Source organism: Dipodomys spectabilis, unplaced genomic scaffold (assembly GCF_019054845.1).
Source record: "Dipodomys spectabilis isolate Male_0828 unplaced genomic scaffold, ASM1905484v1 ptg000184l, whole genome shotgun sequence".
Taxonomy (NCBI): Eukaryota; Metazoa; Chordata; class Mammalia; order Rodentia; family Heteromyidae; genus Dipodomys; species Dipodomys spectabilis.
In genome coordinates, this window is record NW_024870861.1 from 466,472 (window position 1) to 488,021 (window position 21,550).

Sequence of the window (21,550 nt, forward strand, 5' to 3'; positions counted from 1 at the left end):
CTCACCGGCCTGTGTGTCAGAGACCACAGGGTAGGACCTACCCACACCTCAGGCCCCTCCGGTGGGAGGGAGCTGGGAATGGGCTGATCCCCACAAACCCTTGACTCCATTGCGCACACCTCCGTGCTGCAAAACCCAGGGATAGGGGCCCTGGGGGCGTCCATTACAGACAGACACACACCACCAGAGGCCCCGATGCAGGCCCGCCTGCCGGTGCCATCACGCTTGCCAGGCCAGCGCCCGGCCAGTGGGCCCAGCTCCCCACCCGCCGGTGGCCAGGCCCCCCCTTGTGGATGTCAGCTCTCATATACTCGTTTAACACCTCGGACCAGGGCAGTGAGGGTCTGCGGGCAGATGGAAGCTACCTCACCACACAGCTTATTTTGGTGCAGAACACCCCCAAGAGCTTGCTGAAGGCAGTGCTGGATGTCCCCTCCCCCCCCCTTGGACAGACATGCTCATGGCTGTCACCACAGACACCGAGATGGATGTGCAGGGGGGTGGCTGGCTCTGGGGAGTTTCCTAGCAGCCGTGGAAGACCAGAGGAAGGGCAGCAGGAGAGACGCGGGGCACTCTGGGCTCTGTGCCCCCTGTGTGGGAGGGGCCCTTCTCCCTGCATTTCCTCTCATAGGAAGTCTGGCTCTGCTGCCCTGAAGTGGTGGGGGTTTGGCCTCCTAGGAATATGGGCCCTGCCCTGGCGCAGGCCGCCTGGGCCTCAGCCGTCTTCCTGCATCTGAGCTTGCTGGGAGGCAGCAACTTTGCCGCGGGACCTGGCCCAGGGTGTCCTGATAGCTCGGCTCAGGCAGCCCAAGTTCTGCCCTGTGGTGCTCGCGGGTAAGTGGAGGCTGGGCGGTGGGGACACAGATACCCGGCGAGGGGCCACCGGCTCGCCGTGTTGGTGACTGGGCCTAACAGGAATGACGCAGGCTCAGATGCGTTGTGTGTCAGCACGCTGGGTCCCAGGAAGGCTACCATAGCCTGTTACTTTCCCACAGTGCCTGGTGACCAGGACACAGGTGACCCCGCACATGGGTCAGCGCCCCACCAGCCTCTCTGAGGCTCCACTTGCCGTGGCAGGGGAGGCCTCCCTGGACTGAGCGCGCGGTCCTTCCCCACATGGGCGTCCTGGCCTGGACACGGTCAGCTCGTGATGGCCATGCCCTCCCCACAGACCCCCGGGGAGGCGGTGGTAGGTGCCAAAGAAGAAGCATCCCGGCCTTAAGCTCAACGCTTGCTTGAATGAGAGGGAGGGTGAGACACAAGAGAGGCCATGAGAAGGGTGGAATGCTGCCCAGCCCAAGACAGCTGCACTTCCAGACAGAAGCAGGAAGAGCCCTGCGCCCCCAGAAGACAGCACCGCCCTAGACGGAGAGTGGGTGCCTGTTGTCCTGGGCCTAAGAAGCAGACTGCAGGGGAGGGGTCAGCTGACTGCCGGGCGGCCGGGGCTCAGCAGAGCGCCAGTGCTGCCTCAGGGTCACCCGTGATGTCTCTGTGCACCAGCTTAAAGGTGTCAATGAACAGCTGTGTCCAGTCCTGCCGCGCCACCCCCGTGGCAAACTTGGCCCGCTCCGCCGTATAAACCATCACAGCCACCAGATGGGAGTAGGTGGCCGGGTGCTGCGTGAACTCCGTGGCATTGAGCAACTGCCGGATCAGGGGGATGGTCCTGGGGAAGGTGCGTTCTGGACCCTCTTCCGTTCGGAGGAAGGTGACCCAGGGCTCGCTCCCAGGCCTCGGTCCATCTGCAAGGGAGGGCCCAGAGAAGGCTTTGAGGGCCTTGGTGTGCAAGGGGCCTCAGCCCTCCTCGGGCCTTTCTGCGGGGAGCAGAGTTAGGACGGCGGTGAGGGGTGGTGAGTAGCCCCTAGGAGGCAGGTGGGCAGAGGAGATGGGGTACCTGGCCCAGACAGGAGGTAGGCAGAAGTGGAAAAGCCGTCAGGAAGCAGTGCTACCAAAGAGAGCCCTGGCCTTGCTGCACCACACCCCAGACCTGCAGGGGACCGGCACAGAGCAGCTCCACCCAAGCCCCACAGAGAAGGGAGCAGACACAAACACTCTGCCAGTTCAAGGCCACGTTCCCAGGAAAAGCCAGCTAATGAAAGCCCCCGGGGGAAGCCCACATAACCATTGTTTTCAACCTTCAGAGATGTGATCCGCTGCCTCTCCAGCCTGGCTGGAGGGTGTCCCAGAAGCAAACCCTCGGGGAACACCCTCTCCCCCTTTCTGTGTGTCCTCTCCCTTTTCCCAAGTCTCTGTTCCTCTTTTTCAAGGTCTTTGCCTTTCTCTCACTACATCTCATCTTTTTTTATCTCCACATCTCTGTCCCCTTCTCTGTCTGGTCCCAGGCTGCTGGGGAAGGCCTGACTCCAAAAGCATCTTGGTTAGACTTGCTCTATTGTCTCTGGTCACAAAGAAATAATTAGCAAACCTAGAGCCCTTTGAAGGCTCGTGGGACCATGTTTGAACCAAGACATTGACAAGGATGGTCACCCAGGACATGGTACCGGCACCTTCTAACCTCACGTCGTAGCTGGTGCCTGGCTGCCATGCTAACCTTCCTTGAGATGTCTCTTGGCCACGGAGGAGGGTGAGCATGGCTAGGCTCAGTGGAAAGGGGCGAGGCGGGAGGCGGAGGGCAGAATCTCTCAGAGGCAGCCTGGGGTGGTCCTTCCTGCTCTGGTAGGACTGCCCAGCCCAGTCCTGGAGGACACTTCACCTGGACAGCAGCACTGCCCGGGACAAGCCAGACACAGACCTCAGAAGCTGCAACCAACAGCCCTCTGAACACAGTCAACTCCTCAGTGAGCCGCTGCCACCCGGCCTGTGACGAAGGGCCACGCGAGCTCGTCAGGGGGGACGCCAGCCCACTCTGCACCCTCCATCTCGACACTCGCACGTCAGCCACAGAACAGGTGGAGATGTACGTGACAAGGCCCAGCACCCCATCACGAGCTCCCAGGCCCCAGGAGGAGACGCCTGCGGGCCCGGCCCGTGTGGAGACAGCCCCAGACACGCCTGTGGGCCCGGCCTGTGTGAGCCCCAGACACGCCCCAGACATGCCTGTGGGCCCGGCCTGTGTGAGCCCCAGACACGCCCCAGACACGCCTGTGGGCCCGGCCCGTGTGAGCCCCAGACACGCCTGCGGGCCCGGCCCGTGTGAGCCCCAGACACGCCTGTGGGCCCGCCCGTGTGAGCCCCAGACACACCTGTGGGCCCGCCCGTGTGAGCCCCAGACAGCCCCAGACACGCCTGTGGGCCCGGCCCGTGTGAGCCCCAGACAGTCCCAGACACGCCTGCGGGCCCGGCCCGTGTGAGCCCCAGACAGGCCTGCGGGCCCGGCCCGTGTGAGCCCCAGACACGCCTGCGGGCCCGGCCCGTGTGAGCCCCAGACACGCCTGTGGGCCCGCCCGTGTGAGCCCCAGACACGCCTGTGGGCCTGGCCAGTGTGAGCCCCAGACAGCCCCAGACACGCCTGTGGGCCCGGCCCGTGTGAGCCCCAGACAGTCCCAGACACGCCTGTGGGCCCGGCCCGTGTGAGCCCCAGACAGTCCCAGACACGCCTGTGGGCCCGGCCCGTGTGAGCCCCAGACACACCTGCAGGCCCGGCCCGTGTGAGCCCCAGACACGCCTGCGGGCCCGGCCCGTGTGAGCCCCAGACACGCCTGCAGGCCCGGCCCGTGTGAGCCCCAGACACGCCTGTGGGCCTGGCCCGTGTGGAGACAGCCCCAGACACACCTGTGGGCCCGCCTGTGTGAGCCCCAGACAGTCCCAGACAGGCCTGCGGGCCCGGCCCGTGTGAGCCCCAGACACGCCTGTGGGCCCGCCCGTGTGAGCGCAGGCCCGTGGATCTGAGGGAGGGTACAGTATGTTGTACAGAGGCCTTCATCCACCAAGGCCCTGCTCCCCTGGGGCCTGGCTGGTGGCCGTCGGTGGCTGTGGTGTCCCCTCACCTTTGGTGGAGTTGAGGGCTGGCAGCCCCGGCCAGGCACAACTACAACGGACACTTCCCTGGAATGTTCTGGCTGAACAATGTGAGGATCTGCACCCCAGGGTCACTTGGGGCCTTCCCTCGGGGGCTCAGGCCTGTGCACATTCCCGGTAGCCACGTGGCAGGAGGGGCTGAGGGGCTGGACGCTGGCCTGGTGGGAGGGGCTGCGGGGAGCAGGGCTGAGGATGGCTGCCCGAGCCTGCCAGGCCCCAGCGACACTGCCGGACGAGGCTGCAGACCTGAGCTCCCTTGGCCCGGCCGCTCTGTGCCACCCTCCCAGCCTGTGGGCCACAAACGCTGCTGGCAGGCCAGGAGCCATGGAAGGGGGCTGATGGGTTTGGGGATGCGTTTTACGTTAACCATTCCAGCAGGATTTCCTCCCCAGAGACCAGGAGCTGGCAGGGACCGCGGGAGCTGTCTGGCCCTGGCGCGGTCTGTGCCCTGGCCTGTAGGGGCAACCTCAAGGCCTGTGGACAGGGCTCCTTTGGGGCTGAATTGCCTTTGAGGTCATCAGCGGAGAGCCAAGCACCTCCTTCAACAGGGCTAGGCGGAGGCTCGGCAGTTACCCAGCGCCCTGGAGCCTCTCTGCCCTGCCCCGCTCCTGCCCGCTCCTGGGCTCCACGGCAAGTCTCCCTCAGGAGATGCCTCTCCCAGCATGCCCTCGGCCCCGCACTTCCTGAGCCCCGGCCTGCAGCCTGGAGAGGGAGGCTGCTGCCCTGCAAGGCTGAGGTGGGCCTCCAGGACACTCGCGTTACCTGTTTGGCAGGGAAGCTCTGGACACACGATCTGAGGATCTGGAAGACAGGAAAGATGGTGAGCTTCTTCCCGGTCCTCCGGACAGACCCGCCGGGGGGTGGGGGGGGGGGGTGTCCGTCCGCCCCCGGCACTCACCTGGGCAGAGCACGTCCTCCATGTCGTCAATGAACTTCTCGGCCACGAGGTCGGAGAAGAGCGTCATGTTCCGCACCTGCTGCGGTCTGTCGCAGGCGATGGAGTGCAGGCTCTCGCTCTCGTGCCTCTCGTGGAACATGTCCCCGATGCCGATGGCCGTCACCGTCACGTCGCGGTCGCACAGGGCCCTCAGGCTGAGCTCATCATCCCGTGGGTCGTGGCGGCCGTCCGTGATGACCACCGCGAACACGCGGGTCTTCTTGCGCCGGCTTTCCTTGATGAGCTGGTTGTAGGCGAACTTGAGGGCGGACGGCGTCCAGGTCCCGCCGGCGATCCACTCCAGGTTCTTCACGGCCTCCTTGAAGCTGGACAGGGAGTCGATGCGCTCGTCGTCCAGCTGGATGGCCTCGAAGGTGCCCTCGTGGCTGTACTGCACCACGCCCACGCGTGTCCCTGCGGCAGGCCCGGCGTGAGGGCGCAGCCCGGCGCCCGGCGCCCCCCCGCCGCCTGGCGCCCCCCCGCCGCCGTCCTCCCAAGCCCCCACATCTCCGGACGGGCCGTGGCCGCCCCCCGCTGACCTGTCTCTGACTTGGGGTCCTTGGCGATGGCGCCCAGCCTGTTGACCACGTTGATGACGAAGTTCTTCTCCAGGGTGAAGTTGGTGTAGCCGATGCTCTCCGAGCTGTCAATGACGAAGACCACGTCCAGGGCTCCACAGCGCTTCTCACAGTCTGGGAGGTAGGGCAGGGTCAGGGGCACGCCTTGGTAGGGTCACGGGGCTCCCGCAGGGGCTCCCGCAGGGGCTCCCACAGTGCTTCTCGCAGTCTGGGGCGGGAGGGGCAGCGTCAGGGGCCGTGGGGCTCCCGCAGAGACGCTGGGTGACTCACCACAGCACCCGCATGTCTCCCGCACGTAGGTCATGACGTCACACTCCTGCAACAGTGCCAGGTGCGTCTCAGGGCTCAACACCCGTGTCTAGCGGAGCCGCAGGTGGAGGCACCGCTGTCCCCCCGGCCTCTCGGCCTCACCCCTGCCAAACACCCCCTTTCACCGCTGTGGGTGTGGGAGGAAGAGGTGGCTTCTGACGGCACCGCCCCTGCACCACGTGGTACCTACCGTGAGGCCGGGGTCTCCCGGGGGGCCGGGCTCACCCTAGAGGAGGGGACAGGTGAGCGGTGAGGGCCGCAGGCCGGTGCACACACCCGCGAACACGGGACTGCAGGGCCAAGCGAGGGGTGAAGGCATGAAGACGGCCTACCTCAGGTCCTGGCACGCCCTGTGGTCCGCGGGGTCCCGGCTCACCAGGGGGCCCGGGGTCCGCCTAGGAAGGACAGGCCCGGGGCTAGGAGGAGGGCCTGGGCAAGGCCCCGCCCCTGAGGGCCCCGGCCCCGCCTCTCCTGGGGGCAGGGAGGGCGGGTGATGCCTGACTGAGCCCCCCAACATCTAGTCTGCGTGTCCTGAGCTGCTGCGCGGTCAGAGCCTGGCTTGCTGGACAGCAAGGCCCATGGCAGCCACAGTGGCCGCTGAGATGGCTCCTGCAGACCATGGCTGTCCATAGCCATCGCCCACCCCCACACCTCGCCCACACCCATCTGTCCACCTGCCTGCCACCTGTCCGGGCACCCATCTATCCGCTTCGCACTCTCGGCTTCCGCTCCCCCTCCCTCTCTCCTCTGACTCCACACCTATCCAGTTGCCACCACTTGCTCACCCGCATTCCCCGTCTGTGCTCACCCCACCTGTCCACCCGTCCGCCCTGTCTGTCCCTCCGCGCTGTCTCACACTTGCTCAGTTACCTGTTAGACATCTGGTCCGTGCTAGGACACGGACAGGAACCTGGCCATGCCACTGAGCGCCTGTTGGCGGATGCTGGTTACAGCTTGGCGTAGCCCAGGGATGAGGGAGAGAGGAGCCCTGCACCTGGCCCGGGCAGGGGGGCTGATGGCCTCCAGCGGGATCGCAGATGGCCAGCCAGCCGCCTCAGCCACAGGCCCTCCCCAGCTGTCTGCCAGTGGCCCTGGGTGGCCGGACGATGAGCACACTTACGGGCTCTCCCTTCTCTCCTTTCCTTCCAGGTGCTCCTTTCAGGCCAAAGTCTCCTCGGCCTCCCTGTGACACGGGGCACCCCGTTAGCCCTGGGCCATGCAGGGGCGTCTGTCCATTCCCAGTCCACCCTGCACGTCCCCCAGAGGTCCGGCAGGATCCGGCATGCGTCCTGCTGAGGAGCAGCCAAGAGCAGCACAAACTTGGATTTTCCCAGAATCCCCACTTGTGTTTAGAAAGGGGCACAGATGTGTCTGCAGCCACCTCTCAGCGCCCAGCAGGGCCTGTGGGGCGGCCAGGGGCAGGGATGTGGCTCCTAAGATGGCACATGCTGTCCTGACCACCGTGGGCCGCGCGGCAGACGCTCTACCCGAGGGGGGCCATGTACCTCAGGGCCCTGGGGGCCGGCTTCTCCTTTCTCTCCCTGCGAAGTGGGCAAAGTTCTGGTGAGTTGCCTGCCACAGACTGTGACATCTGCCCCAGCTCCGATCATCCCAGAGTGGATCTGCGCCTGAGCTCAGGCCAATGCCGACCAGGGCCGCGTGTCCCCTCCTGAGCCCCCCCGTCCCCAGGCAGGGAGGAGCCCGTGTCCCCTCCTGAGCCCCCCCCACGTCCCCAGGCAGGGAGGAGCTCGTGTCCCCTCCTGAGCCCCCCCCCCCCGTCCCCAGGCAGGGAGGAGCCCGTGTCCCCTCCTGAGCCCCCCCCCCCCGTCCCCAGGCAGGGAGGAGCCCGTGTCCCCTCCTGACCCCCCCCCCCCCCGTCCCCAGGCAGGGAGGAGCCCATGTCCCTCCTCCTGAGCCCCCCCCCCCGTCCCCAGGCAGGGAGGAGCCCATGTCCCCTCCTGAGCCCCCCCCCCCCCGTCCCCAGGCAGGGAGGAGCCCATGTCCCCTCCTGAGCCCCCCCCCCCCCCGTCCCCAGGCAGGGAGGAGCCCATGTCCCTCCTCCTGAGCCCCCCCCCCGTCCCCAGGCAGGGAGGAGCCCGTGTCCCTCCTCTTGAGCCCCCCCCCCCCCCGTCCCCAGGCAGGGAGGAGCGCGTGTCCCCTCCTGAGCCCCCTCCCCCCCGTCCCCAGGCAGGGAGGAGCCCATGTCCCCTCCTGAGCCCTCCCCCCCGTCCCCAGGCAGGGAGGAGCCCATGTCCCTCCTCCTGAGCCCCCCCCCCGTCCCCAGGCAGGGAGGAGCGCGTGTCCCCTCCTGAGCCCCCCCCCCCGTCCCCAGGCAGGGAGGAGCCCATGTCCCTCCTCCTGAGCCCCCCCCCCGTCCCCAGGCAGGGAGGAGCGCGTGTCCCCCCTCCTGAGCCCCCCCCCGTCCCCAGGCAGGGAGGAGCGCGTGTCCCCTCCTGAGCCCCCCCCCCCGTCCCCAGGCAGGGAGGAGCCCATGTCCCCTCCTGAGCCCCCCCCTGTCCCCAGGCAGGGAGGAGCCCGTGTCCCCTCCTGAGCCCCCCCCCCGTCCCCAGGCAGGGAGGAGCCCGTGTCCCCTCCTGAGCCCCCCCCCCGTCCCCAGGCAGGGAGGAGCCCGTGTCCCTCCTCCTGAGCCCCCCCCCCGTCCCCAGGCAGGGAGGAGCGCGTGTCCCCTCCTGAGCCCCCCCCCACGTCCCCAGGCAGGGAGGAGCCCGTGTCCCTCCTCCTGAGCCCCCCCCCCCCGTCCCCAGGCAGGGAGGAGCGCGTGTCCCCTCCTGAGCCCCCCCCACGTCCCCAGGCAAGGAGGAGCCCGTGTCCCCTCCTGAGCCCCCCCCACGTCCCCAGGCAGGGAGGAGCCCGTGTCCCCTCCTGATCCCCCCCCCCCCGTCCCCAGGCAGGGAGGAGCCCGTGTCCCTCCTCCTGAGCCCCCCCCCCCCGTCCCCAGGCAGGGAGGAGCCCGTGTCTCCTCCTGAGCCCCCCCCACGTCCCCAGGCAGGGAGGAGCGCGTGTCCCCCCTCCTGAGCCCCCCCCCCACGTCCCCAGGCAGGGAGGAGCGCGTGTCCCCTCCTGAGCCCCCCCCCACGTCCCCAGGCAGGGAGGAGCCCGTGTCCCCTCCTGAGCCCCCCCCGTCCCCAGGCAGGGAGGAGCGCGTGTCCCCTCCTGAGCCCCCCCCCACGTCCCCAGGCAGGGAGGAGCCCGTGTCCCACCCTCCTGAGCCCCTCCCCCCCCCCCTCCCCAGGTAGGGAGGAGCCCGTGTCCCCTCCTGAGCCCCCCCCAACCATCCCCAGGCAGGGAGGAGCCCCTGTCCCCTCCTGAGCCCCCCCCCACGTCCCCAGGCAGGGAGGAGCGCGTGTCCCCTCCTGAGCCCCCCCCCACGTCCCCAGGCAGGGAGGAGCCCGTGTCCCCTCCTGAGCCCCCCCCCCCGTCCCCAGGCAGGGAGGAGCGCGTGTCCCCTCCTGAGCCCCCCCCCACGTCCCCAGGCAGGGAGGAGCCCGTGTCCCACCCTCCTGAGCCCCTCCCCCCCCCCTCCCCAGGTAGGGAGGAGCCCGTGTCCCCTCCTGAGCCCCCCCCAACCATCCCCAGGCAGGGAGGAGCCCCTGTCCCCTCCTGAGCCCCCCCCCACGTCCCCAGGCAGGGAGGAGCCCGTGTCCCCTCCTGAGCCCCCCCCCCACGTCCCCAGGCAGGGAGGAGCCCGTGTCCCCTCCTGAGCCCCTTTCCCGTCCCCAGGCAGGGAGGAGCCCGTGTGCCCCCTCCTGAGCCGCCCCCCGTCCCCAGGCAGGGAGGAGCCCGTGACTGGCCACCTCTCTGGCCTTCTGGCACGAGCTGGACCTGGCTTTGCATTGCCCTCCAAGCTCCATAAAGGCGGCCTGAGAGACTGGCAAGGCTCAGGGACCCCCAGCCCCATCTTCCCCCAAGCAAGACCCCATCTCACGCCGCCACGCAACTCACAGGTGTCCCCCGGGGTCCTGGGTAGCTGAATCCAGGCCTGCCTGGGTCTCCCTGGAAGAGACGGCTGAGTCAGTTGGGGAGAATGGAAGTTGGAGGTGGGGGTGATGCCCCATGTGGACTGGGGCAAGGGCAGGTGGCATTGGCCGAGGCGGGGCTGTGGGGTCAGCTGGGAGGCGGGGCTGTGGGGTCAGCTGGGAGGAGGAGGCGGGGCTGTGGGGTCAGCTGGGAGGAGGAGGCGTGGCTGTGGGGTCAGCTGGGAGGGGGAGGCGGGGCTGTGGGGTCAGCTGGGAGGGGGAGGCGGGGCTGTGGGGTCAGCTGGGAGGGGGAGGCGGGGCTGTGGGGTCAGCTGGGAGGCGGGGCTGTGGGGTCAGCTGGGAGGGGGAGGCGGGGCTGTGGGGTCAGCTGGGAGGGGGAGGCGGGGCTGTGGGGTCAGCTGGGAGGGGGAGGCGGGGCTGTGGGGTCAGCTCCAGGGGCTGCAGCCACCCTGCAGGTGACAGGTGTGCACGTGGGCCCTTGGCCTCGGGCCAGCCTTGGGAGGACGGCCCTTCCCCACAGCGCGCGCAGAAGGTGGGGTGCCCAGCTCCCCGTGCCTGGGGCTGGGCTCGGGCACCGCGGCTCCGGTGGCTCTCATCCAGGAGTGGGGGCGTGAGGCCCAGCTGGGGGCACCAGCCCCCGCGGTGCCCGAGCTGCCCCCCCGCATAGGGCTGCTCCCCGTGGGGCACGCACCTTGGGACCCGGCTGTCCTGAGTCCCCCCGGGGCCCAGCGTCACCGGGATCTCCCCGAGAACCCTGAGGAGAGGAGAGAGCAGGGTCAGCAGGTGTGCAGGACGGGGTTGATCTCTACCAGGACGCTCTCCCTGGCCACACTGTCCCCGGTTCCCTGAGCGCTCTAGGGCCCGAGGCCAGGGCCCTCCTCCTGTGGGTCCCGTCCCCACCTGCCCGGCGGGAGGAGGCCCTGGTCCCGCTGCCTGCTTTGCCCTGTGGATGGGAGCCAGTGGGCAGCCTGTCCCACCACAGACGGAGGCCTAGGGTGGGAAGGGGACGGAGGTCAAAGGGCCTCGGCGCCCTGGAGTCCTGCTACTGACCTGCTTCCCAGGCTCCCCCAGAGCCCCCTGGGGGCCTCTGGGCCCAGGCAATCCTCTGTCTCCCTGCAAACAAGAGAGGCACGCATCTCAGGCACCCCACATCGACCTGGGATGTCCGGGTGCCAGGGGAGGGAGGAGGGTCAGGTCACACTGGTCCTGGGGCCCACCAGGAGGGCCTGCTGGACACAGGGAGGGCCAGTCTGGCAGGGAACAGACCCCTTCCCTGGGCTAGGCTTCTGGGGTTCCCTGCCTCACATACCTTGGCTCCTTTGTTGCCCACTTCTCCGGCCAGACCCCGGGGCCCCTCGGGACCTGGGTCTCCCTGTGAGGAGAAGGGCGTCAGACTCCCCCTGCGAATTGGCCTTCCGAGAGGCAGCCAGACCAGGGGCGTAGGGAGTGGGGCCAGACCACGCCCTGAGAGGAAGCCCCAGCCTCAGGCCGTGCCCGAGGAGGCAGGCCATGCCCGGACCCCCACGGGGCACGCAGGGTGGGGCCTAGGTGGGAGAGGCCGGGTCCCCCGCCCCAGGTTCAGATGCAGGCAGGGCCAGGACCCCCGTGGCTCCCCGTTGGGGACTCACCTTCTCCCCCTTGGGCCCGTCACTGCCCGGGCTGCCCTTGGTTCCGGGGTCTCCCCTGCGCCCCTACAGAGAGCAGGTGCATTGTGTGGGAGCTCGCAGCGCGCCACAGGCCGGGCCTCCAGCTGGCGGGGCCGCGCTGCTCCCCGGCCCTCACTGCGCTGCCCAGGACCCCAGCTCTGGGGCCCCCAGGTCTGAGGCGACCTCCGGGCCTCCATCTGGACCCACAGGCTCTGGCCCTATGGTCAGCCGTGGAAGCGAGTGGGGGGGGGAGGGGGGAAGGGAGGGTGCCTGGACTCTCCTCTCTGTGGCCAGCCGGGGGCCGGGCTGTTCCTCCCCAGCCCTGCGCAGGTCCACCCAGCCCCGAGGGTCACGGCTCAGGCCTGGGGCTGCGAACTCACCGGCTCCCCTTTGGGTCCGCGGGGCCCAGGCCCGCCCTTGGCCCCCTTCACGCCGGGGCCTCCCGGGGCTCCGTGGTTGCCTTGGTAGCCCTGTGGAGTGGAGAGGACAATTCCACCACTGCTGCTGCAGTGGCCTTGCCTGGCCTGCAGGCCGTGCCGCCGGTGCGTGGAGGGCAGCCTGGCTGTCACCCAGCCGCGCGTTTGCCAGCGTGAGGGCCTCAGGGCGTCCGTCCCCTTCCATGCCCTTGCCGGCCGCAGGGTGGGCCCTGCCACCGGGAGCGCTGGTGCGCCCGTCCTTCCTGAGGACAGCAGGGAACTCACCTTGCTCCCTTTGTCCCCGGGGTCTCCTGGGGGCCCCCTGTGCCCAGGGCGGCCGGAGTCTCCCTGCAAGTGTTGGAGGTGGGGTCAGCCTCTGCTCCTCCCAAGGCAAAAGCAGAGTAGAACAGCATGGAGGACTTGGGGTCTGGGGGACAGGCCCCCACTCTGTGCCCGCCCCACATCCGTGGAGCACCTGGGGGCCAGGGGTGGGGGGCTGAGTGCTAGCTCCGAGCCCAGCGTAAGGGGCCCTGGACATGGCCAGTCCCAGGGCCCTGTGGCAGGAGTCCACCCATGACCGTTGCACAGCAGGGCTGTGGTCAGAGGGAGAGGATGGAAGGAGCGTCGGGTGCAGGCTCCCAGACCCAGGGCGCTTGCCTCGTGCCGGAGTCGTGGTACCGGAGACGCGGGGCCCCACGGGTACCGGAGACGCGGGGCCCCACAGGTACCGGGGACGCGGTGTCCCACGGGTACCGGGAACATGGTGTCCCACGGGTACCGGAGACGCGGGGCCCCACGGGTACCGGAGACGCGGGGCCCCACAGGTACCGGGGACGCGGTGTCCCACGGGTACTGGAGACACGGGGCCCCACAGGTACCGGGGACGCGGTGTCCCACGGGTACCGGAGACGCGGGGCCCCACGGGTACCGGAGACGCGGGGCTCCACGGGTACCGGGGATGTGGGGCCCCACGGGTACCGGGAACATGGTGTCCCACGGGTACCGGAGACGCGGGGCCCCACGGGTACCGGGGACACGGTGTCCCACGGGTACCGGGGATGTGGGGCCCCACGGGTACCGGGGACACAGTGTCCCACGGGTACCGGGGACGCAGGCCCCACGGGTACCGGGGACACGGTGTCCCACGGGTACCGGGGATGTGGGGCCCCACGGGTACCGAGGATGCAGGGCCCCATGGGCTTGAGAGAAGGCGGGTCCCTGAGGGTGGAATCAGCCCACCTGAGCTCATGCCTTGTCAGGTCTTACCTTGGCACCTTGGTCTCCTCGCTCTCCTGGGCTTCCGGCCTCTCCGGGGTACCCATCGGGGCCCTGAGAAGGTGGCAGGGCTGGGGACGGGCTCGGCCCTGGGGCCTCTGCTCCTCCCCCTCATCCAGGACCACAACTGTGGGACCGGGCCACAGGACCACCCTCTTCCTGTGAGGCCCCACCTCAGCCAGCAGCGAGCGCTCACCGGCACAAAACCCCGGAACCTCCTGCTTCCAGCTAGCCCAGCCAGTGACCCCACAGCTCCCCATAGCCCATGACCCTGGTGGGGATTCCCGGATCCTGCACTGACGCCTGATGGGTGTTCCCAGACCCAGGACCTTGACTCCTGGTGGGTGTTCCCGGACCCAGGACCCTGACACCTAGTGGGGTGTTCCCAGACCCAGGACCCTGACCCCAGGTAACCCCGGCTTGGGGGTCCAGATTCAGCAGGGAGTGGCTAGATGGGGACAATGTCTCGGTGACCTGCCTGGTGTCCTTCAGTCCTTCCCACCCTCCAACCTAGAGCGACAGATGGAAGACAGTGCTCACTCGGGTTCCTGTGTCTCCCTTGCAGCCAGGGGGTCCGATGCGGCCCAGTTTGCCCTGAAGAGAAAGTGAAATGCCAGAGGGGGTTTGGGAGTGCGTGAGGGCCACTCTGGGGCACTTAGGCCGCCATGGTGGGACTGAGGTGTAAACTCTGAGGTGACGGGTGTCCACAGGTGGAGGTAGGCCCAGGCCGGGTCAGGGCCCAGGGCAGAGGGCACCGTACACGGGTGTGTGTGCTGTGTGCTCACACTCATATGCACAAGCAAGTCTGTGTGCAGGACAGTGTGTATGTATATACGTGCCGGGCTGGGGCAGAGATGGCTGGAGGCTCGCTCTACCTTCTGTCCATCGGTCCCGTTCTTGCCAGCCAGGCCAGGAGTTCCCTGGAAAGGGTAGAAGGGACACGTTACCCCCGGTCCTGTTCCCTCTGAGTGGTGGGAAGTGGGCTCCCATCCCACCCAGCTTACCTTCCTACCATCCGCTCCGAATTCCCCCTGTGCAGAAGGAAAGCAAGGCTTTAGCGGAGTCTCCCAGCACCACAGACACTGTCGTCTCTGGATGCACGTGGAAGTCCTTGGGCCAAACCACAGCCCCTACAGTGGCCTAGGCAGGTCCCCAGGAGGCCCCGGTGTGTCCCCAGGCAGGTCCCCAGGCAGGTCCCCAGGAGGCCCCGGTGTGTCCCCAGGCAGGTCCCCGGGAGGATGACAGGCTGCCTGTGAGCCCAGTCAGATGGGTCCACAGCATCTGCTCAAGGTCTTGTTCTGAACTGGGGCTCACCTTCTCTCCTTTGAAGCCAGGAACACCCTGAGCAGGGGGGAGAGAGGACAGGGTGTCACAGGGGCCGGGGAGAGAGAACAGGGCATCATGGGGCAGCTTGGGTGGCACTGGGCCCTGGAGAGGCGGCCGTGGAGGGCTGTCAGACGCAGCTGCTGGATGGGCGCCGTAGGGAGCTGCGTTTTGGCTGGAGGCTGGGTGTGGCTGTGTGGGGGCTGGGTGGGGGGGTCTGGGTCACACTCTAGAGGTGTCTGCTAGCATCACGGGCAGCACAGGTAGGCCTCCCTGCGGATGTCCGTGCGGAGGCAGGAGACTGGACGGACCGTGCTGGCCCGAGTCAGTCCAGCCCTGCCAGCCCAGCCCTGGGCAGAGCCCACAGGAACTTGCCTTGGGCCCTGGGAATCCGATGGGGCCTTCGATGCCTGGATCTCCCTGGGGAACAGGAAAGGAGCTGCAGTTCATCCCAGCGTGGGGGCGGGCGGAGAGGGGCAGGGGGAAGTGAGGCCGGGGTGGGAGCTGGGTGGGGTGGGGGGAAGGCGGGGGGGGGGGGGGAGACTGGGGTGGGAGTGGGCAGGGCGGGGGGAGGCCTGGGTGGGAGCCGGGTGGGGCGGGGGGGGAGGCTGGGGTAGGAGTTGGGTGGGGCGGGGGGGGGAGGCTGGGGTGGGAGTGGGCAGGGCGGGGGGGGGAGGCTGGGGTAGGAGCTGGGTGGGGTGGGGGTAGGCCGGGGTGGGAGCTGGGTGGGGCGGGGGGGGGAGGCTGGGGTGGGAGTGGGCAGGGCGGGGGGGGGGAGGCTGGGGTGGGAGTGGGCAGGGCGGGGGGGTGGAGGCTGTTGTGGGAGCTGGGTGGGGCGAGGGGAGGCTGGGGTGGAGTGGGGGGGAGGCTGGGGTGGAGCGGGAGGGGGAGGCTGGCGTGGGAGCTGGGCAGGGTGGGGGGGGGAGGCTGGGGTGGGAGTGGGCAGGGCGGGGGGGAGGCTGGGGTGGGAGCTGGGTGGGGGGGGAGGCTGGGGTGGGAGCTGGGTGGTGGGGTAGGCTGGGGTGGGAGTGGGCAGGGCAGGGGGGGAGGCTGGGGTGGGAGTGGGCAGGGCGGTGGGGGGAGGCTGGCGTGGGAGCTGGGTGGGGCGAGGGGAGGCTGGGGTGGAGTGGGGGGGAGGCTGGCGTGGGAGCTGGGTGGGGCGGGGGGGGAGGCTGGGGTGGGAGCGAGGGGGGGGAGGCTGGCGTGGGAGCTGGGTGGGGCGGGGGTGGGAGCTGGGTGGGGTGGGGGGGAGGCTGGGGTGGGAGTGGGCAGGGCGGGGGGTGGAGGCTGGTGTGGGAGCTGGGTGGGGCGAGGGGAGGCTGGGGTGGAGTGGGGGGGAGGCTGGGGTGGAGCGGGAGGGGGAGGCTGGGGTGGGAGCGAGGGGGGGGAGGCTGGCGTGGGAGCTGGGTGGGGCGGGGGTGGGAGCTGGGTGGGGTGGGGGGGAGGCTGGGGTGGGAGTGGGCAGGGCGGGGGGTGGAGGCTGGCGTGGGAGCTGGGTGGGGCGAGGGGAGGCTGGGGTGGAGTGGGGGGGAGGCTGGGGTGGAGCGGGAGGGGGAGGCTGGGGTGGGAGCGAGGGGGGGGAGGCTGGCGTGGGAGCTGGGTGGGGCGGGGGTGGGAGCTGGGCGGGGTGGGGGGGAGGCTGGGGTGGGAGTGGGCAGGGCGGGGGGGAGGCTGGCGTGGGAGCTGGGTGGGGCGAGGGGAGACTGGGGTGGGAGCGAGGGGGTGGAGGCTGGGGTGGGAGCGAGGGGGTGGAGGCTGGGGTGGGAGTGGGCAGGGCGGGGGGGAGGCTGGCGTGGGAGCTGGGTGGGGCGAGGGGAGGCTGGGGTGGAGTGGGGGGGGGAGGCTGGGGTGGGAGCGAGGGGGTGGAGGCTGGGGTGGGAGCGAGGGGGGGAGGCTGGGGTGAGAGGGGGAGGTGAGGCCGGGGTGGGAGCCTTACCTGTCGCCCCTTCTGTCCAGGTTCTCCTGGCTCACCCATGTTGCCCTTGGCACCCTAAAAGCAGAGGACAGTCACAAGGGGCTGAGGCAGAGTGGAAAGGTGGCTGACCAGGGTACTGCCAGACAGCTCTTCTGAGAGGGAGGCCACGGGGCAGCCTGGCAGGGCCCCGGGGCCCTCCCGGATGGGGACACCCTGGAGCTGGCTGAGCTGCCCTGCAGGCCCAGCTCTAGTGAGACCTGGTCTCACTTCTCGGTTCTCTGGGCCCTAGTGGGCAGTTTTCTGCACGCCGCCCAGCCCCAGGGCACCAGGCTCCAGGCAGAGGTGTCCTGCTGGGCCTGAGCCGGCAGCTGTCCACAGGGGAACTGCAGCCTCGGTGCTCCACCAAGACCACCTGCTAGTGACCGCAACATCAGCTCTCCTCAGAGAGAAGGGGACCACAGAAGACACTTCAGAGAGATTCGACTTGGGAACACAGTTTCAACCTGTGTAATACAGTATTGTACTAAATAAAGGAGGGACAAGGGAGAGGGGAAGAATGAAGAGGTAGGAGGAGAATGGAGGGGGGCCATGGAGGGACAGAGTGAGGAGCCCCAGGTCTCAGGGCTGTGCCCTGCTCTGGGTCCCTGGGCATCTTCCCTCCAACACCTGCTTTACCGTGGCTGGCCAAGGCTGCCCCAAGAGGCAGATTCATTCCCAGCCGTGTAGGGTGGACCCTGCCTGCAGCCAGAGCTAGGAGAAGCCGGGGCGGCGGTGGGGAGAGGCAGGTGGCTGGAGATGGCTCATGTGGACACCTAGCGGACTGAACACTCTTTGGGGAAAAGAAGCATGAGGCTACTTTGTAGTAACTTCCTCTGTCAGTTCCTTCCCCTTCTCTACCTTTCTTTGTAGTTTTTGACAGTTTCACACAGTCTGGTAGCAAAGTTTAGAGAATGCAGATTCTCTAAAACCTGCAATGTAGTTAGCTCCCAAGTGGTACCTCACGTTATGAAGTGCACCTGGTGTTTTATGGACACACTGGAGCACCTCTGCTTTCCACACTCTTTCAGTGGTGTAGCTTAATAATTTTTTCACCTCTGCTTTCCACACTCTTTCAGTGGTGTAGCTTAATAATTTTTTCACCTCTGCTTTCCACACTCTTTCAGTGGTGTAGCTTAATAATTTTTTCACCTCTGCTTTCCACACTCTTTCAGTGGTGTAGCTTAATAATTTTTTTTTTTTGTCGGTCATGGGGCCTGAACTCTGGGCCTGGGCGCTGTCCCTCAGCTCTTCAGCTCAAGGCTAGCGCTCTACCACTTGAGCCACAGCGCCACTTCCGGCTTTTTCTGCTTCTGTGGTGCTGAGGAATTGAACTCAGGACCTCATGCATGCAAGGCAAGCGCTCTACCACTGAGCCACCTTCCCAGCCCTACCCTAATAATTTAAAACAAGTCCTTACTATTCTCAAAATGCCATTTGAGAAGAAGTATGTAAAGTCTGAATTTTGGATTCTCCAGGGTTGGAGGTGCTGAGATCAGCCAATGCACAGCTAGCCGGAGATGGGCTCGGGCAGGGGCTTCTGGGAAGACGGGGGCTCAGGCAGGTGCTTCTGGGAAGACGGAGGCTCGGGCAGGGGCTTCTGGGAAGACGGAGGCTCGGGCAGGGGCTTCTGGGAAGTGCAGCCCGTGTCCTCTGGCAGCTTACCTTCTGCCCACGGTAGCCCTTGGGGCCTGCAGGGCCAGGGATCTCCAAGCAGCTCTCCTTGTAGCACTGGAAGGGAGAGCAGAGGAGGCCGGTGAGCTGGGGACAAGGCCTCAGGGGGAGCAGGCCCAGGATACCCACGTGGGGGGCCTCAGGGGTCCCTTAAAATGCCCACCCAGAGGAGCAGAGCCAGGGGAAGAGACACCTGCGCTCAGTCTCTAGTCCAGTTTGAGGGGGTGAGGTGGAGGGGAGTGCTAGGCCGATGACAGGTAACAATAAGCATCAAAGAGCCATGGCGTGGCGTGGCACCGCCCGTGTACAGGGGGGCTGCGGGGTGTGGTGTGTGGTGTGTGGTGTGTGGCGTGTGGCGTGGTACCGCCCGTGTACGGGGGGGCTGCGGTGTGTGGCATGTGGTGTGTGGCGTGGCACCGCCCGTGTACAGGGGGGCTGCGGGGTGTGGTGTGTGGTGTGTGGTGTGTGGCACCGCCCGTGTACAGGGGGGGCTGCAGTGTGTGGTGTGTGGTGTGTGGCGTGGCACCACCCATGTACAGGGGGGCTGCGGTGTGCGGTATGTGGCGTGGCACCGCCCGTGTACAGGGGGGCTGCAGTGTGCAGTATGTGGCTTGGCACCGCCCGTGTACAGGGGGAGCTGCGGTGTGTGGTATGTGGCGTGGCACCGCCCGTGTACAGGGGGGCTGCGGGGTGTGGTGTGTGGCGTGTGGTGTGTGGCACCGCCCGTGTACAGGGGGGGCTGCAGTGTGTGGCATGTGGCGTGTGGTGTGGCACCGCCCGTGTACAGGGGGGCTGCGGGGTGTGGTGTGTGGCGTGTGGCGTGTGGCGTGGCACCGCCCGTGTACAGGGGGGGCTGCAGTGTGTGGTGTGTGGCGTGTGGCGTGTAGCACCGCCCGTGTACAGGGGGGCTGCGGGGTGTGGTATGTGGCGTGGCACCGCCCGTGTACAGGGAGGCTGCGGGGTGTGGTGGGTGGCGTGTGGTGTGTGGCATGGCACCGCCCATGTACAGGGGGGCTGCGGGCTGCGGGGTGTGGCGTGTGGTGTGGCACCGCCCGTGTACAGGGGGGCTGCGGGGTGTGGCGTGTGGCGTGGCACCGCCCGTGTACAGGGGGGCTGCGGGGTGTGGCGTGTGGCGTGTGGTGTGGCACCGCCTGTGTACAGGGGGGCTGCGGGGTGTGGTGTGTGGCGTGTGGCGTGTGGTGTGGCACCGCCTGTGTACAGGGGGGCTGCGGGGTGTGGTGTGTGGCGTGTGGCGTGTGGTGTGGCACCGCCTGTGTACAGGGGGCTGCAGTGTGTGGTGTGTGGCGTGTGGCGTGTAGCACCGCCCGTGTACAGGGGGGCTGCGGGGTGTGGCGTGTGGCGTGTAGCACTGCCCGTGTACAGGGGGGCTGCGGGGTGTGGTGTGTGGCGTGTGGCGTGTGGCGTGGCACCGCCCGTGTACAGGGGGGGCTGCAGTGTGTGGTGTGTGGCGTGTGGCATGGCACCGCCCATGTACAGGGGGGCTGCGGGCTGCGGGGTGTGGCGTGTGGTGTGGCACCGCCCGTGTACAGGGGGGCTGCGGGGTTGTGGCGTGTGGTGTGGCACCGCCCGTGTACAGGGGGGCTGCGGGGTGTGGCGTGTGGCGTGGCACCGCCCGTGTACAGGGGGGCTGCGGGGTGTGGTGTGTGGCGTGTGGTGTGTGGCACCACCTGTGTACAGGGGGCTGCAGTGTGTGGTGTGTGGCGTGTGGTGTGTGGCACCGCCTGTGTACAGGGGGCTGCAGTGTGTGGTGTGTGGCGTGTGGCGTGTAGCACCGCCCGTGTACAGGGGGGCTGCGGGGTGTGGTGTGTGGCGTGTGGCGTGTGGTGTGGCACCGCCTGTGTACAGGGGGGCTGCAGTGTGTGGTGTGTGGCGTGTGGTGTGTGGCACCGCCCGTGTACAGGGGCTGCAGTGTGTGGTGTGTGGTGTGTGGCGTGTGGCGTGGCACCGCCCGTGTACAGGGGGGCTGCGGGGTGTGGTGTGTGGCGTGTGGCGTGGCACCGCCCATGTACAGGGGGGCTGCGGGGTGTGGTGTGTGGCGTGTGGCGTGGCACCGCCCGTGTACAGGGGGGCTGCGGGGTGTGGTGTGTGGCGTGTGGTGTGTGGCACCGCCCGTGTACAGGGGCTGCAGTGTGTGGTGTGTGGCGTGTGGTGTGTGGCACCGCCTGTGTACAGGGGGCTGCAGTGTGTGGTGTGTGGCGTGTGGTGTGTGGCACCGCCCGTGTACAGGGGGGCTGCGGGGTGTGGCGTGTGGCGTGTAGCACCATCTGCCCCTTTCCTCACACAGACACAGGTGTCACCGCGGCTTGAGCTGCACACAGCCACCCTCTTCCTCCTGAGCTGGCTGGCGCAGGTCACTCGCGGACTGCCCACCTGGGACTGACCCTCAGCCCTTCCACTCTGCCCTATGACCTAATGCAGACCCCTAGGGACGGGTCACCGGGGCTCCGGCGATGTGGAGCAGGTGGAGGGCTCTCCCTCTGCTCTGCCCCAGCCTCCAGGCCCCGGGCTGCAGCCTGAGCCCCTGAGCGGTCGGTGGGTGCGGGGGCCAGAGGGCAGCAGAGCCCTCCGGAGTGGAAGTGCCGCTCACCTCCCCATAGGCCTCGTGCTTCTGTAAAAGACAAACAGACAGAGACTCCGGTTAGAAGAGCCTTGGGACCTGTGCGCCACCCTGGGCCAGGGCCAGAGGCCGCAGACAGGCGTCCCCGCCCACACGGCCCTTCCCCGAGGGGAACCGGCCTGACGGCAGCCAGGGAGGGGCGTGGCCCCGCGCTGCTCACCATGACCTTGATGATGCGGTTGATGGTGTCCTGGTCGATTTCGGGGGAATCGGACCGCATGGTGGCGTAGTTGCTGCGGTAGAGCTCATGTGGGGTGCTGGCGATGTCTCTCAGGCCCTGTTCGTTCAGGTTCCGGTTGGGGGCCACGGCAAAGAGCCGGATGCCCTCCTCGCGGGCGCGCTCGGCCTGCAACTTGATGCCCCCGCAGGGGCTGCCGGTGACGTGGCCGTCGGTGACCACCACGGCGAAGTTGACCGCGCTGCGGGCCCCGCCGTGCCTCCGGACCTCCTGCGTCATGTTGGCCAGCGCGCAGTCGGTGAAGGTGCCCCTGCGGAAGGAGCGGATGCCCTGCAGGCTCTTGGTGAAGGAGGCCCGGTCGCTGCCCGGGGGGCTGAACACCTCCACCTGGTCGGAGAAGTGCAGGCCGCCGTAGCGCCAGCTCAGGGCCACCTGGTCCAGGTAGAACTCATTCTGCAGCTGGCTGATGAACTGGGGCACAAACTGCTGCATGTGGTGGAGCAGGCTGTCAGTGGGCAACTGCATGGTCACACTCTCCGATGTGTCCAGCACGAAGTACACATTGACTGGGCAGTCGGCCTTCTCTGGGGGGACATGGGGCCTGTCAAGGCCTGGCCGGCAGCCCGTGGCTGCCCAGTGCCCCCCGGAG

The 21,550-nt window shown here is 68.1% G+C and overlaps 1 protein-coding gene across 2 annotated transcripts in view; it reads right to left on the minus strand.

Annotated features, from left to right (window-relative positions):
- Positions 1-21,550, minus strand: part of Col6a2 (collagen type VI alpha 2 chain) — a 44,934-nt gene that overhangs the window by 1,048 nt on the left and 22,336 nt on the right. The window contains exons 3-28 of one of the 2 annotated variants that reach the window (XM_042695305.1): positions 20,884-21,485; positions 20,694-20,714; positions 18,077-18,142; positions 16,397-16,450; positions 14,836-14,880; positions 14,452-14,478; positions 14,142-14,168; positions 14,013-14,057; positions 13,678-13,731; positions 13,129-13,191; positions 12,148-12,210; positions 11,827-11,916; positions 11,429-11,491; positions 11,110-11,172; positions 10,851-10,913; positions 10,492-10,554; positions 9,766-9,816; positions 7,308-7,343; positions 6,923-6,985; positions 6,135-6,197; positions 5,993-6,028; positions 5,764-5,809; positions 5,455-5,607; positions 4,877-5,329; positions 4,741-4,779; positions 1,251-1,742 (exon numbers count right to left, since the gene is read on the minus strand). In XM_042695305.1, the coding sequence (XP_042551239.1) occupies positions 1,447-1,742; positions 4,741-4,779; positions 4,877-5,329; positions 5,455-5,607; positions 5,764-5,809; positions 5,993-6,028; positions 6,135-6,197; positions 6,923-6,985; positions 7,308-7,343; positions 9,766-9,816; positions 10,492-10,554; positions 10,851-10,913; positions 11,110-11,172; positions 11,429-11,491; positions 11,827-11,916; positions 12,148-12,210; positions 13,129-13,191; positions 13,678-13,731; positions 14,013-14,057; positions 14,142-14,168; positions 14,452-14,478; positions 14,836-14,880; positions 16,397-16,450; positions 18,077-18,142; positions 20,694-20,714; positions 20,884-21,485 (2,645 nt within the window). In that variant the 3' untranslated portion in view covers positions 1,251-1,446. Of the gene's footprint in view, positions 1-1,250; positions 1,743-4,740; positions 4,780-4,876; positions 5,330-5,454; positions 5,608-5,763; positions 5,810-5,992; positions 6,029-6,134; positions 6,198-6,922; positions 6,986-7,307; positions 7,344-9,765; positions 9,817-10,491; positions 10,555-10,850; positions 10,914-11,109; positions 11,173-11,428; positions 11,492-11,826; positions 11,917-12,147; positions 12,211-13,128; positions 13,192-13,677; positions 13,732-14,012; positions 14,058-14,141; positions 14,169-14,451; positions 14,479-14,835; positions 14,881-16,396; positions 16,451-18,076; positions 18,143-20,693; positions 20,715-20,883; positions 21,486-21,550 lie in introns of those variants that run through there. The other variant, XM_042695304.1, reaches the window with a different exon arrangement.